Below are 16719 nucleotides of genomic sequence, written 5' to 3' on the forward strand. Positions count from 1 at the left end.
ATAATTTCTTTGGTACCATGATAGTTGGAAAACTCTTCTTAGGAATGCAAATGTAAATGGATTTCAATAATTTTATAAGCATCAGCAGCCTTAGCTACCCACAAGAAGTTCGGAGAGAGAGAGAGGACAATGTGAGAGCTTTTGAGATGGTCCACAAAGAACCAATCTGCATCATATCCTTTTTCTTGAAGAACTATACTCCTCTGCAACTTGAGAGTGAAAGTAGTGTGGGGAAACTTGGGTGCTGCTGACAAAATTCTGAGCCAGTTGCAAACTAAAATGGAATAATTACCATTCAGCAGGCCTCAAATTGGTTAATTTACGTTCCTTTGCTTGGTGATAGTTCAGGAATACAGACTTTCATAACTTTTGACTGAGGACATCGCCCTAATAAAAAACATTGATCTTGCAGCCCTTGCCAAGCATTCAAAATCTTAGGGGGAGTGAATGAAAGTACATATTCCAGAGTGCATTCATCACAATTAAAGAGTATTTAAGCTATGGAAAAGATGCCATGGACACTTCGCTTAAAAAAAAATGACAATAAAAGCTTTTGCCAGAAAACAAAAGCTTCATCATAGAGTTGGAAAGATCAGGTTTCATTTCATTCATCTCTGATAGTAACGTTTTTATATACATTCATCTCTGAAATTACTTCCACAAAGACATAATTAAGCAATCCCAATAATCATTCAATGATCTGAAATTTTCTATGACAACCAATTAAGCTTCATGTCTCCCCAAGCTCTTAAACTCCATGAAGTGGTGATCTTAAATCACTTAGAAAGAGAAAAATGTTCATAAAGCACTGGTTACAGGCTTTTCCTTTTTATGTCTCTTTCCTTTTCCATATTTCTTTTTTAATTTATTCTCTATGCACTATGCATTTTCTATTTTATTGGTTTCATTTTGAATATGGTTATTCAAAGTATCTTTTATAATTGTAAACTATTCCTGCATATTTCTACGTTTAAAACTGTCGTTAAGTTGAGATTCTATAATTTTCTGTTTCTATTAAGTACATTCTATTATTCAGTTTTGTTTTAGCCTCCTTTTGGATTATAATAGACATGGGGTAGGTATTTGGTTGGAAGATGTCTTTTGTGCTACCTTATTACAATTTACAATTTCCAATCTGGCATCCTTGTTTGATAGTATCAAATTCCCTTGGTGCAACTAATCCTTGTACGGCAGATAAATGCAATCAAATCAATTTAACTGATAAATGTAAAAGACCTTGAGCAGTTTGATGAATAATCGAGCAGGGATCCCCATAGTAAAATACAGAGAACCAATTTATGACCATCTTTAAGTATTTTGCAGCATAAAGGCTATTACTTAGTGTTGGTCCTGCCAAAGTGGGAGGAAAAAGGCACTTGTGCCTTACAACTCAAGACCATCGCCATTGCAACAAACAAAAGGCCCTTAACCTATCTTGCACCATAAATGTGGAAATGATCTAAAGGCATCTTGTGATTATTTCAAGGGCTCAACTTCTCCATCAGGAAACAGAGAGTACGTTGTCTTTGAAACAAGAATTTTACTCTGTAACAAAGGAAAAACAATCATTTGAAAGCAAGTGAATAAGACTGACCAACCTTCTCCAAGTTATCTCATTAAGTTTTACAAAAAACAGTAGTACTTTGCAATGTTGAGATTGTTGTCGTTGTTAATTCAGGCTTACAAAATACAAAGAAAGTCATGCACATCAACCAATGAAAACTGTGTAGCATCCAACTTGCACAACCCCAAATCTCCCAACTTGGCCTCCAATTTTTCGTCCAGAAGAATGTTGCTCGGCTTCACGCTACGGTGGATGATAGTATTCTTCAGTCCAGTGTGAAGGTAGTGCAGTGCATGCGCCACTTCAATGCAAATCTGGAGTCTCTGTTTCCACGGGAGGGGATCATGGTGGTTAGTATTGCCGTAGATGTGGTCGCCGAGGTTTCCGTTAACCATGAATTGGTAGACTAGGATCATCTGTTGATCATCGAGACAATATCCAATGAGAGGGACGTTTTTAGGGTGGTGTAGCTGGCAAACCAACGGCACCTCGGTCCTTAACCTGTCTAACGTTACACACTTTATTGCAACGTTTATGTTACAGCTACAGTCATCAATTAACAACCCCTTGTATACTTTCGCATAACCACCCTGACCAGTGAATAATTCATCTCAGCCAGTGAAAATCGACGCATAGTTCATCAGGAAGAGCCGAAGCTGGTTTTGCTCTCTTCCCGGACGTCCTGAATAACTTTGAAACTCCTTCCATTGGTGCTTCGGTCATATACCAATGGATTTGACGACGGAGAAGTGGCGGCTTGACCCGGTGACCACGGAGTCACGGAAATGATCTCTTTTCAAAAGTAAACGAAATATATGGGTGGTTTGGACTAATTCCATGGTTTTAAAAAGAGGACATGGGTACCAATCGGTCCGGTTATGCCTAAAAAAAAAAAACCACTCCGCTTCAACCGGTCAAGAGAATGTACGAAAACTACGCCGTTTTGGCTCAAACAACGTGGCTTTTCTCTCTCAGGTCTTCTACTTTATTTTTATGTATCTCTCTGACTCTCTCGGTCTCTCCCTAACGGTTTACTGTCTTTGCTGAAGATTCTCGGTCTCCTTGTCAGTTGTCACCACTCTCCGTAGTGGCATTGCCGGTTTGATTTCAATCCTTCAGTCCATTAACCACTAATTATAGAGAAGGGGGCATCAATAGAATGAAAAGACATCTAGCTAGAATTAATAGAGAATGCTCTCTCTCTGCTGAACAGTCAAACCGCCATAGCCGTCCGTACTTCTGAGCTCCATCTAGAACCTTCCCAACATTCATATCACCTAAAGCTTAAGCCTTGCCGTAATAAACCACTTATTTCCATTCCAGGTACTTCTCTCTCTCTATCTCTCTCTCTCCCTTTGTTTTGTTGCTCGGAAACCGTGGTGATCTAAGCTTGTGATTGGCTTTGTTTAGGTTTTGATTGCTGAGTTGGTGGTTGGATTCACCACCGATTCTGTGATTTTTAGGTTGGGCATTTGCTGATTGGGGTTTGGTCTTTGGTTTCAGAGGTATTTTTGGATAGGGTTTTTGTGTTTGCCTTGAATTGGAGCTTGTGACATCAAATTTAGGACCTTGAACTGAAAATTGATAACCTTAATCTCAGTCTCTCTATGGGTCATGGTGATTTTAGGAATTTTTTCATGAATATCTTGAATGTATTTATTTGGGTTTATGAATTGACTTAGGCAGCTTTGTAAATTGTATTTATTGGGGTTTATGATTTGATGCATTTGAAATGAACCAACTGTAGTGTCTGCTTTTATAAGCTAAAATGGTGCATGTAGTTTTGGGACTTTTTGTATTGAATTATGTATGTTATATTCTCTGAATTTTATGACTTATTGTACTATCTGAGAGAGTTAATTGAGCATGTTACTTTCTATGTATTGTGTTCAAGATATTGGTATGGTACTATGGTTAGAAGTAGGAAGTACCTTTTCTGTTTGATGAAATTCTTCGGAGGTAGAAAATACAATACTTTTGTCTGTTTTAGGGTCTCATGCCTTGCCAATACAAAGATGAACTTGTCTCTACGAAACAGAATTCCAATCCCACCAAATCCTTGAAACGTATGCTTGGGCTTGGCTGTGTAAAAGCCAGGAATGAGATATGGTTGAATGTTTGTTGTTACACTCTTTAGTGTCACTGAAGTATCTGTGTGTGTATATATATCATTGTAGTATCTATATGTATCAATATGTATATTTTTGATAATGCTGGACCTGCATTTGATGGATATTTTCTTTGGTTGATTATGGTCTTTTGTGTAGATCCCAAATTTGCAGTAGTTTTGATAAATTTGGCTACATATTCTGTTATATTTTCTGCATCATTAGTATGGGACTGTCACTATATGTCAATGACTTTCAGGGGTCCTTAATGTCAGATTCCGGTGAAAATCAACAGCCTGAACAAGGTATAATTCTTCTGCTGTAATCCCTTCTCTTTCATTGTATATTTACCATTTGGATACTACTCTTACCTTTTGTTTTTGTGGTTATTTGCTATTTCATCCCAAAATATGTCTAATCTTTTTGTCTTTTCAGTCTGCAACTTTTTCAGAAAGCCGTCAAGGAATAAAAACATCAGAAAACGAACAGTTGATGAAGATGAAAAAGAGGATTCAAAAACAGAAGGCTCATTCTTACACTGTCAGAAGAAAACCATAAAATCCAACAATAAGCTGTATTTTGCTACTGGATCCTCTAAGAACAAAATGTCTATTGAAGCAAAAGAAGATTCTGAGAAGCCAATTTTTCAGTTTGAGTCTTCAAAGGAAATTCAAGTTGAACATGATAGCAGAGCGACAGCGACTCTAGAAACTGAGACCGAGTTCTCAAGAGATGCTCGTGCATTGCGTGAGAGATCTCTTAAGCAAGCAGAGGAGGCTTTAAAGGGGAGAGGAAAAAGCTCTGGGGATGAAAAGTTGTATAAAGGCATTCATGGATATACCGATTACAGAGCTGGTTTCCGAAGAGAGCAAACATTTGCTAGTGAGAAAGCTGGTGGGGCACATGGGCCTTTGAGGGCTTCTGCTCACATACGAGTTTCTGCAAGATTTGATTATCAACCAGACATATGTAAGGATTCCAAAGAGACTGGTTACTGTGGGTATGGAGATACCTGTAAGTTTATGCATGATCGAGGGGATTACAAGTCTGGATGGCAAATGGAGAAGGAGTGGGATGAAGCAGAGAAAGCGAGGAAGAGAAATCTAGCTTTGGGATTAGATGATGAAGATGATGGCGGTGTAGACCCTGGTGAGGAAGATGATGAAGATGATTCATTGCCCTTTGCATGTTTCATTTGCAGGCAGCCTTTTGTTGATGCTGTTGTAACCAAGTGCAAGCACTATTTCTGTGAGCATTGCGCATTAAAGGTATCCCTTTAATGGATTTTTATACCAACTTAAATTATGGAGCGTAATCAGTCTACTGTTTGTGGATTTTTATGATGAATTTTTTACATTCATTTGAAGAAGAAAATTAGATCACACATTAAAAAAAAAAAAAAAAAAAAAAAAAAAAAAAAAAAAAAAAACCCTTTTAAATTTTAAAAAGAAGCTGGAAATGGATTAAATTGCAGACTTGCAGTGTATGAAACATGACAAAAGTGTAGGCTTGTTATAAAGGTTTATTACTTATGCCGTCCCCACCCCAATACTAGATACTAGCAGCACATACTTACACACTTATGTACATGTGTAAACTTATTAAATTTCTAGATGAGGAGCTTTGCCATGAAAATTAACTATACAATCAAATGCTATGAGTGACTTATACAGCAAGATGCTAACAGATGGGTTTCAAATACACTAACAAAGAAAACTTTGAGCTGGTTTAAGTTTGAGATAAAATTCAGGTATCATAATTATTCTCAGAGTTTTGATGGTTGCATTTCTGTCAAGACATATTTTGCCTAGGTCTGGAAGTGGGTTCTTATAATGGGCTTAGGTTTTGTGCATGGATCAAAGACATAAGGTTGTTATATGGGTGTAAATAACTTGATGATTATGGTTTATAAAATTATTTCTCAGTGAAGTCTTTCAAAACATGTGTTTTCTGTATAAGTAGTTTGAAGTATTATTTATTAGAGAATTGAGTTATGCTTGTTTTTTTTTCTTTGTGGTTTCAATTTTGAGCCCAATTACTTGTGAAATTTCAGCCAACTGTTGAGTCTACAATTTTAGGCATTCAATCCAAGTTTCTGTTGGGTCCAAGAAATCATTGTAGTCATCAGATCCAGGATTTCCTTTTGATTGATGCCATAAAATCTTTCATTATGACGTTTCTAGCAAGATTTATTATGCAGCTGATGCCATGAGCTTTCAGCAAATTGCATTGTCAAAACTACTCAGTGAAAAATAAATATCATGTTGTCTTTTTTATTTGCTTTTGTTCTGTGCTTAAGCATGACCAAAGGTTTCCTACAAAACATGTCAGTCTGATTTCTTTGTTGTCCATCTCTCCTTTATTTGAAAGTGTATTCTAACTGGAGGTTCTTCTCTTTTTCAGCATCATGCGAAGAACAAGAAATGCTTTGTTTGCAACAAACCTACTCTTGGCGTTTTCAATACAGCTCATGAGGTACGCAAAAGGATTGCTGTGGAGGGTAAATAATGGTTGCTCGGATGTTCGTCGTGCTCTTTGGTTTGTAACTTATTGGAATGAATATTTTGTATTTTTGTTTTTGCTTTTGTTAGCATTTGGAAGAGGAAGTTTCCTTCTCAGTCTCTCTTTTTCCTGGAAAATTGTAAACTGTTTGGGGAAATTCTCTTTAAATAGAGATCTTACTGAAGTAAAGTAATTTAAGTATGGAGTAATATTGTAGGCTTCTGCAGAATTTAATTAATATTGGATATCCAAGAAAGCAAACAGATTTGCTCAGTTTAAGCCTATTTGGAATAATTCTGATGAACAACCAGCTATGGGATATGTTTATGATGGCATGTATAGTGCAATTGAAGGAATAAAAAAATTTCAAGGATAAGAAGAAATTTTTGGAGCCATATGTTAAATTATGAAGGATCGTGGGGATACTCAACTCTATAGAGATATTCATGCTGCAGCTTTTTGGTTGAATCCCTCATTCCAATATGATCCATCCACTCTTAATAAAAGGCTAGAGACATAATCTGCTGTGACAGATATTATTGAATCAAAAGTTTCCAATGGTCGACTCAAGTTGGTGGAGGAATTAAAGCTATTTCGAGAGCATGAGCAAACTTTTGGAACTCAACTTGCACTAGAAACAGCCAAGACATCTCAGCCGAGTAAGATATTGTTTACTTTAGCTAATAATAATATGAAATTATGTTTTGAAGAGTATTTTCTTTGTATATTTGTTTTGTGTAGTATATGGAACTTAGATGAGTGGTGGAAGTTGTTTGGGTCTTGCGCTCCAAACTTACAAAAGTTTGCAATTCATTCGGATCCTTAGCCAAACAGCTGCCTCGTCAGGATCTGAGCAGAATTGGAGTGTTTTTTAGTAAGTACATACCAAAAGGAAAAATAGTTGGAGCATCAACAACTTAATGATCTTTTGTATCTTCATTATAACTACCGGTTGAAAGAGAGGTATATAGATCTTGTTCATTTATTCAAATACTACTCTTACTTTCTTTTATAGTAATACTTGGTTGGTTCGAATATTCAAATGTTCATTTTATGGTACAGAGTCAAAAGTAAGCAGTTCAATTTTGATCCTATTGATTATGCAAGTATCAATAAAACAAAATTTTGGGTAGAGGAAGAAGAGTAACCTCCACTTCTTGATTATGTGGAGTTAATGAATACATTATACAAAGAAGGAGCTTATCCAATTGAAGAAAGGTCTTCTAGCTATGCACAAGGAGGTTAGTTTATAAGAAATTTTGTGAATTCTTTGCCTAGTTGCATATTTTAATTAGACTATTATTAGAAATGATTATTAGAATCGTACTTTTATTTATTGTTCTTCATTGATTTTGGAATTTGTATAGATATGATCAATGACATGATTGAGGATGATGACATTGATTTGGGATCATTTGGTGTTATAAGGATACTCTTGGATTTAAAGGTAGAAATCATCCTGATGAGGATGAGGATGAAGATGAGGATGAGGATGATGGCGGTGGTGGAGCATTTGGATCACATGATGACACTAATTTCAAATATCTTTAAAACAAATGAGACCTGTGTTGATATCCAATGAACCTTAAAACTTAATAGTTTTTTGTTTGAAACTTATTTGTTATTTGGATGTAACGAACACATTTATTTGGTTCTATTGAAAGTTTATTATGTTAAGGGTGATTATTTTGTAATGTTAGTGTAGGGACACGATTTTGTAACGAACAGTAACAGTATTGGGTTCGCACGTAAAATGGCCCAAACAATATCATTTGTAGAGCGTGGGCTTGAAAGGTTAGGCCTTGGTCTCTAGTGTTCGTGCATGGTTAGGTTATTTTCACCCCTGGAGTCTCTCTCCTAGAGGTGGGTTGGGAGGCTCTGGTTTTTGGCGATTTTTCCCAGCCCCCTCTCTAAATTACTTACTTTTCCTTTTATCCCAGCTTGCGTTCACTGTCCTTCGTCCACGTGTAGGGTCAAATTTTCCAAGATTGATACTTGTCCCATCAGCCCATACCCAAAGTCGTTGGGGGTGGTTGTAAAAGCCGAAGAATACGGCTCTGTCGGGTGTAGAGTATTGAATGGCAGTAAGGGTAGCTTTCCCTAGATATTTTAGATTTTCTTTCAAGCTTAGTCCTATACCGCTTTTGCCCCTCTTTCTGGTGGGACTTTGGGTCTGCCGAGAATTGAACTGTCCTCGGCTGTATCTCAAGGCTATCTTGTGTTTTATTTTATCGGGCTTGGGCCATAACCCTCCTCGGCTTGGGCTTGTGGATTCCCCCACAGGTAAATGGGTCTGGCCCATAAATTATTGGGCCCCACAATAGCCCCTCAAAACCCTGTTGTCCGACCTCTTGGTTGGAAAGGGGGGTTTTGGTAATACCGAGCCTTTATTACGGCTCATTTAATTCAGCCTTTCATTAATGCTGGCGGTTCTTCATCTGCCCAGGAAATGTACCGGTCTACGAGACATTCTTTTGATTTTACTCCTGACGCGTTCTCGCCGTTTGGTTATCCAAAACGCGCTTTTAATGACTTTTGTTTACGAGATTATTTAAATTTTGACGGTTTGTTTGATGAGGTGGGGAAGTGGAACAGATACATCTTTGTTTACAGATTCTCTTGGAAACCTGAACAAATTTAATACCTTCCGTTTTGCCCTTCCTATAAGAAGACAAGTAGGAGGCTATCGCTTTCGTACAGAGACCCTTTTTGTCCTTCTGAGATCTGAAGTCCTTAGCCTCCCTTAATGTGTACTTTACCCACTAGTTATACACTAAATTATAATACGCTCACCATAACAACGAGTAATGAAGGAACCATACCCCCCCCCCCCCGAACCATACCCCCCCCCCCCCGGTAAACACCACGTTCCGATAAAGCTCGTAATGGCTCGGTCAGGGCAGGGATGGCGAAGACTCAAAATCTATCCCACCTTCCTTTCAGCCAAAATCCAAAGTAGGGACTCGTCACGTCAAACTTTCGGCGTGACTGAGTCGAGGACACCTATCATCAGTACCAACTGCTCTCTCATGAGCATACCTAACATGGCACTAGTGTGTTAGGAGTCAGGACTGAGGCAGGGACCAAGTGTCCCTGCTTCTTCCTCTCTTCGTTCACTGGTGCTTCCTTTTGCCTCTCTTTCTTCTTCTTTCCACCACCAGATCCATCCTGGTGCTTGTCCTTCTCCCTCTTTTGCTCATTTTTCTTTCTTTTCATCTCTTCTCTCTTCTTCTCCTCCTTCTTTTCATTCATCTCCTCCATCTTCTTCATTCATCTCCTCCATCTTCTTCTAAAGAAGGTCCTTCTCTCGATATGGGCGCCACTGAGGCAGAGTTTTGGAAAGACTTCGGAGACGAGTTTAAAAAGATGTCTAGCTGTTTATTTAATGTATTGCTTTTTTTTTTTTTTTTTTTTTTATTGTTTTGGCAATCTACCTTTTGTATAGGCTTGTTTAAGCCCCTCTTTGTACGTTGTAATACATCTTTACATTAATACAAATTGTTATCACTTTACTTCACATGTTCTATCTTTATATTTTCGAAGTAATAGTGCAATGCGTAGACACACAATCTTGTGAATTCTTTTTATTTTTAAACCGTGACCGACGTCTAGGACCAAAGTCCCAGTTAATAAAAAGATCTTACTCTGTGTTTATAAAAACAATCCGGCTTAATAATACTGAATCGAACAAATGACACTTAAGGCTGAGACTCCCATTAGGCAGGAAAAGAAAGGACATTATGATGAGCTTACTAAGTCAGCCTAGCACAATACCGCCGACCTTAGAGTACGATACTTGGGGCCCTAATCCTTTATCAAAGAGAAGGGCACTATTATGAATTTGCAAGTGCGGTTCGGCACAATAATATAGCATTCGAATCAATGACACTTAGGGCAAAAATGCTTGCTAAGAAAAAGATATCACCATAACTTTAATAGAGTTGCTTGGCACAACAATGCCGACCTGTGAAAAACGATACTTACCCCCAAAACTAGCCGAGATGATAGCTCAATGTTCGATGCGGTGTAGGAAGTAACCATCCGAGGACGTATCATCCGCAGAATGCACAGCCCCCCTAGGCTACTGAATAGTGGGGCGTTTCACCATTTTCTTAACACTTCTATTGGCATTAACCTTCTATAGTATTTGAGCCGGGGATTGAGTAACTTAGAATTGTTATTAAGTAGCCAACTTTACAAAACTCAATCTTTTTCTCATCCAAGCGATTGGTTTCCCCGTAGGTTTGAGTCCGAGGACCATGCAATACCTTGGCTCTGTCCGAAACCCAGTTTTCCTCATCCAAGTAGTTGGTTTCCCAATAGGCTTGAGTCCGAGGACCATGCAATGCCTTGGTTCTGCCCAAAACCCAGTTTTATCATTCAAGTAGTTGATTTCCCCATAGGCTTGAATCCGAGGACCATGCAATGCCTTGGTTCTGTCCAAAACCCAGTTTTCTCATCCAAGTAGTTGGTTTCCCTATAGGCTTGAGTCCGAGGACCATGCAATGCCTTGGTTCTGTCCAAAACCCAGTTTTCTCATTCAAGTAGTTGGTTTCCCCATAGGCTTGAGTCCGAGGACCATGCAGTGCCTTGGTTCTGTCCAAAACCTAGTTTTCTCATCCATCCCCATAGGCTTGAGTCCGAGGACATGCATGCTTGGTTCTGGTTTCTCATCCAGTAGTTGGTTTCCCCATAGGCTTGAGTCCGAGGACCATGCAATGCCTTGGTTCTGTCCAAAACCAGTTTTCTCATCTAAGTAGTTGGTTTCCCATAGGCTTGAGTCCGAGGACCATGCAATGCCTTAGTTCTGTCCAAAACCTAGTTTTCTCATCCAAGTAGTTGGTTTCCCCATAGGCTTGAGTCCGAGGACCATGCAATGCCTTGGTTCTGTCCAAAACCCAGTTTTCTCATCCAAGTAGTTGGTTTCCCCATAGGCTTGAGTCCGAGGACCATGCAATGCCTTGGTTCTGTCCAAAACCTAGTTTTCTCTTTGCGTGGGACCTTGGCTTTAGGGGAATTAGATCCTCGGTCAAGCCCCTAGAGCGATCTAAGTGGTTGACGCTAGCAAACGTAGCCCCTAGTCAAGAATCATAGCCCCTCGCGGGACTTTACACCAGAACTCTATAACCAACGGTTAGAAATGACAAAGGAACTCTCTCGACCTACCACCCATGCCAACGCACAAGCCTTTTCCACAGACGGTGCCAATTGTAGGGACACGATTTTGTAACGAACCGTAACAGTATTGGGTTCGCACGTAAAATGGACCAAACAATATCATTTGTAGAGCGTGGGCTTGAAAGGCTAGGCCTTGGTCTCCAGGCGGTGGGTTTTTCGTGGTGTTCGTGCATGGTTAGGTTGTTTTCACCCCTGGAGTCTCTCTCCTGGAGGTGGGCTGAGAGGCTCTGGTTTTTAGCGATTTTTCCCAGCCCCCTCTCTAAATTACTTACTTTTCCTTTTATCCCAGCTTGCGTTCACTGTCGTTCGTCCACGTGTAGGGTCAAACTTTCCAAGACTGATACTTGTCCTATCAGCCCATACCCAAAGTCGTTGGGGGTGGTTGTAAAAGCCGAAGAATACGGCTCTGTCGGGTGCAGAGTATTGAATGGCAGTAAGGGCAGCTTTCCTTGGATATTTTAGATTTTCTTTCAAGCTTAGTCCTATACCGCTTTTGCCCCTCTTTCTAGTGGGACTTTGGGTCTGCCGATGATTGAACTGTCCTCGGCTGTATCTCAAGGCTATCTTGTGTTTTATTTTATCGGGTTTGGACCATAACCCTCCTCGGCTTGGGCTTGTGGATTCCCCCACAGGTAAATGGGTCTGGCCCATAAATTATTGGGCCCCACAGTTAGTTTTATGGATTATCCAGTAGGGTGATTATTTTGTAACATTAATCTGTTAATGTTTAGTACTCCTGTTTTTTTTTTTTTTTTTTTTTTTTTTTTTTTTTTTTACATTTTGGTATTTTTATTTTGTAAATGTAAGATGTAAAATGCTAAAAAACATACACAAATTCTCTAAAAAGATATATATTTTTTAAGTAAACATATTTATTACTATTAGTTTATTAGTGTATAAGAAAACTTATTTATTTATATAATTTAAAAATTATTAATTAGACCAATAATCAGTCCATAATTCGGTTCTTTGACAGTACCCGTTTTTAAAACTATGGTCAAGACCATTGCAACAAACAAAAGGCCCCTAATCTATCTTGCAACATAAATGCGGAAATGATCTAAAGGCAATTTGTGATAAATTCAAGGGATCAACTTCTCCGTCAGGAAATTAACTAGAGAATACAGTGTCTTTGAAACAAGAATTTTACTCTTTAACAAAGAAAAAACAATAATTTGAAAGCAAGTGAATAAGACTAATCAACCTCCTCCAAGTTATCTTATGACTATTTACAAAAAACAGTATTTGCAATGTTTTTTTTTTTTGATAAAAATACATGAACTATTCATTCATATGAAAGAGATACATCAGTGAAAGCCAACAAAACAACTGGGAGAAAACAAACAAACTATGCACCCCCTTCCCCCATGAACCCAAGAGCCCATCTAAATTCTTGTGCTTGCATATTACAATTTTGGGGCTTCTTTCCTTGGGCTCTAGCAACCCTATTTAAAGGGGTATTGGTGGGCTCATAACAGGGAGAGGGAGTATTTATGGGTAAATGGCAGGGAGATTTTTGGGCCTCAGAGGGAAACAAAAGTAAGCCCAAAACCGAAACTTTGACTTCTGCACGGAAGACCCTTGGGAAACACTAGAGAGCACGTCTGGAGAGGGCGCTGGGCTCAAGGGGCGAACCAGACAGCACACCTGACTTGCTGCCTTGCCGCCGGTTCATGTTGTTGGAGCATGTGCGATTTGACAAAGCAACTGAGTGCCTCGCTCGCTCCGTACCCCTACTCGCTAGACTCACTAGACTCCGTACACCGGCGCCATCATCCTTTCCTTCCTCCGCCGGTCCACTTCTGCAAGCAACTCCATGTTTCACAAAAACCCTCACACAACCACAATATTCTCTGATCCAATCCCCAAAAAGCCAAAGATGGCTGGACTTTCCTTGGAACCCCAAACGATGCTTCTCACCAAGAGCCACAAAAACACAGATAAAGCAAAAGAAGGGAAGCCATTTCATATGAACACAAGATCTGAACATAAGTTGGAGGACCTTTATTCCCCTATCTACAGGTTTTAGATCTGAACCTATCCTCCAGAAAAACGGACTTACCTTGATGAGAAACGGACAAACCATAGATTTGAAACCTAGGTTCGGTCGCAAGGTTGAAACCGCGACTTCATCTTCCTTATCTGTAAGTTGAAAATGCTGAAAGCCCCCAGTGATTGCAAGATTCATGATGCTAAGGAGTTTTAATCAGACCTTGTGGGCTACAAAGACTCAGAGAAGGAACCCGTATTGACAGAGGGAGAGAACTTGTACTGAAAGCAAGAGAAAAGAACTCCTACAGAGGGAGAGAGAAAGCTTCACCTTCTTCAGTATTTGCAATGTTATGATGAGATTGTTGTGGTTGTTAATTCAGGCTTACAAAATACAAAGTTCTTGTATGAAAACTTCAAACTACAATTCAACATAGAAGTCTAACAAAACTAAAATCAGATCCATTTCCCAAAACAAGAGCAAAGCACACCCTCTAACAAAACTCCATACCGTGGCAATGATATCACTAATCAGCAGACCTGTTTTGTTCATAAGGCAGTGTAAAACGCAGCAACTAGGCTTTTATTTTTGTTACGAACTTAATCATTGGCCGTTTGGGCTTTCTATGGTGGCATCCAAGGACAATTCAGCTGATGTGGTGCTATCAGAATCTGAAATAGATCCCTCAGATTCAGGTGATCCCTCAGATTCAGGCGGAGAAGCAATGCAGGTATATTCAACAATGGGATACTTATATCGATCACCACCACCACCAGGATCCACATCCTCTCTCGCAGCATCTGCGCTCTCTTGTAGCTCCAGTGCATGTTCAAGTACTACCTCCACTTCAGTAATCATGGGACGATCCTTTCCCTTATTTCGTACACAAGAATTGGCAATGTCCATGTATATCTTGAAACACTCTGGAGCTATCTTACCCTTTAGATACGGATCAATGATTTGATAAATAGTCCCTTCTTGTATGCATTTTCGGGCCCAGGAAGCTAGATGCCCCTCATGTGTCACCAATTCAGGTCTCACTGCACTTCTGGCACAGAGTACTCTAAACAGTACCACACCAAAAGAGTAGACGTCGGATTTATCGGTCAGCACCTTGTTGAAGAAATAATCCGGATCCAAGTATCCTAAAGTACCCACCACATCAGACACCATCCTAAGGTCCTTTGACAGACTCGGAGGACCCATCTTGTACATCCCGAAATTTATCAACTAGGGCTCCAATTTCTCGTCCAACAGAATGTTGCTTGACTTCACGTTACGATGGATGATAATATGCTTCACCCCAGAGTGAAGATAGTGTAATGCACGCGCCACTCCAATGCAAATTTGGAGTCTTTGTTTCCACGACAAGGGATCGAGATCATGCTCCTGGAAATGGAGGTATTTCGAGAGGGTTCCATTTGGTATGAACTCATAGACTAGGATCACCTATTGATCATCGAGACAATATCCGATGAGAGGGACAATGTTAGGGTGGTGTAGCTGGCAAAGCAACAGCAACTCGGTCCTTAACTCGTGAAAAATCTGCTTTGACTTGATATTCACACGCTTTAGTGCAACGCTTATTGTAGTAGGGTCATGGATAAACCCCTTGTATACTTTCCCATAACCCCCTCACCAATGACTAAATCATCATCGAAGTTATTGGTAGCTGTGTTGATCTCAGCTAGCGAAAATCGATGGCATAGTCCATCAGGAAGAACTGAATAAGATTGTCTTGTTTCGTCTGACCTTCTCTTCCCGGATGTCCTTAATAACTTCGAAATACCTTCCATTAATTCACACTCCGGTCGTATAGTATAACAATGATCAATGCAAAGTAGCGGCCTGCTGCTCAGGCGATGACTGAAAGGATCTGTTTCAGATCCCAAGGATGAGTTGGTCTTTGGAGAGGAGAAAAATAAGACCAAGAATAACAAAGTTTGTTGTGAAATGAAAAGAGGAGAAAAGAAGAGAGGAGAGGAGAGGAGACTTTTTTTTTGAAGAGAGAGAAGGTTCTTGGAAGAAGAGGAAGGAAGAGGAGGATAGTTTTGTGTAATTGAAATTTGGGTTTTTTTTTTATTTTTTATATTTATAATTTAGAGGAAGAGGAGAAATGAAATGATGGAATAAAAATTTGGGGTTAATGATGGAGATATAAGAGGGGAGGGATGGTTGCAATCAAAAGAGGAGAATCAAGGAAATTTTTTTCTTTTTTGAAAGGTCAACGCGCGTTGAAGAGAGAGTGTGAAGCACGGACCAATGAGAATGGAGAAGAGACGGGTCCACAGTTTGGGGTCACTTGGGTCCGTGAGTGTTGGGACGCTCCACTTGCAGACGTTGGGCATCAATCTTGCGGAAATTTTGGAAAACCCACAATTGTTTGGGGTTCTGGACCCCACTTATTTCACTGCTTGGATCCTATGGAGATAATAATCTTTAAAAAAAAAAAAAAAAATTCAAAAATAGACAAACAAGTAGGGGTATTTTTCTATGATCTGTTTTGGATTTTCTCTGAAAAATATAGACAAACAAGTGGAGGTTTTTTTTATGGTTGACTTGACGATGTCTCAGCACCAGCTGTTTTTCCAGTTGAATAGTTTTTGGACTTCTTTTCTTTTTTTATTTTTTATTTTTAATATCAAATTTGAATGTGAATTATGGGATTATGATAGCATGTTTTAGGCTTTTTATTTTCTCACTTTTAAGCAAATCTGACGTGATAGTATTTGATTGGAGGGTGTAAACATAGAACTCTTCTACATATATATAGAGAGAACTCATGAACTAAGGCAATATTTAGTTGCGGTGAATTTGGGCAAAAATGGATAAATAGCCTTAATTCTTAAATCATGTAGCCAAAAACACAATTTTCAAATGATGTAGCAAAATATCGGAACTCGACATTGGTAATGTTGAGTTCTGCCTAGGACTCAACAATGTCAAGTTGGAAAAAAGTGGTATTTTGCTACCGTTTGAAAAAAGAGTTGTTTCGCTACATAATTTAAAAATTAAGACTATTTAGCGATTTTCCCCGGATTTTGGATGGGGTTGTTTGGTTGGGAGGGGAGGGATCTTGCCATATTTGCGAAAATTGGTGGCATATGTCAAAGAACTTGGGTCATGGCAAGAATAGGAGGAGAACGACATGGTTTTCTTTCGTATTGGTCCAATTGGGTCTCAGACGGTGAAACCTGCCAATATAGAGTGTTCTTAACATTGACCCTCTGACGAACGCTACACTACGGGATTTGGTTGGGTTGGTTCCGGATCAAACCAATTTCTCAATTCTAGGTTTGGGTTGGACAGCCCTACTTTTATGGGTTCTATCTAAAGAAAATTGGGTGCTAGGATAGATGGTTAATTTGTTTTGAATG

General features: G+C 39.2%; 2 protein-coding genes across 2 annotated transcripts; one reads left to right on the forward strand and one right to left on the reverse strand.

Annotated features, from left to right (window-relative positions):
* Window positions 1-3934: 3934 nt before the first annotated feature.
* On the forward strand, window positions 3935-6377 carry LOC115992601 (zinc finger CCCH domain-containing protein 1-like). Its single transcript, XM_031116825.1, has 3 exons — window positions 3935-3977; window positions 4108-4940; window positions 6076-6377. The coding sequence occupies exons 1-3, from the start codon at window positions 3941-3943 to the stop codon at window positions 6178-6180; spliced, it is 975 nt and encodes a 324-aa protein (XP_030972685.1). The 5' UTR covers window positions 3935-3940; the 3' UTR covers window positions 6181-6377.
* A 7568-nt stretch (window positions 6378-13945) lies between these two features.
* On the reverse strand, window positions 13946-14548 carry LOC115990870 (receptor-like protein kinase ANXUR2). The gene has a single exon (XM_031114642.1). The coding sequence runs from the start codon at window positions 14546-14548 to the stop codon at window positions 13946-13948; it is 603 nt and encodes a 200-aa protein (XP_030970502.1).
* Window positions 14549-16719: the final 2171 nt, after the last annotated feature.

The sequence above is a fragment of the Quercus lobata genome, chromosome 5 (assembly GCF_001633185.2).
Source record: "Quercus lobata isolate SW786 chromosome 5, ValleyOak3.0 Primary Assembly, whole genome shotgun sequence".
NCBI classification, from domain to species: domain Eukaryota; kingdom Viridiplantae; phylum Streptophyta; class Magnoliopsida; order Fagales; family Fagaceae; genus Quercus; species Quercus lobata.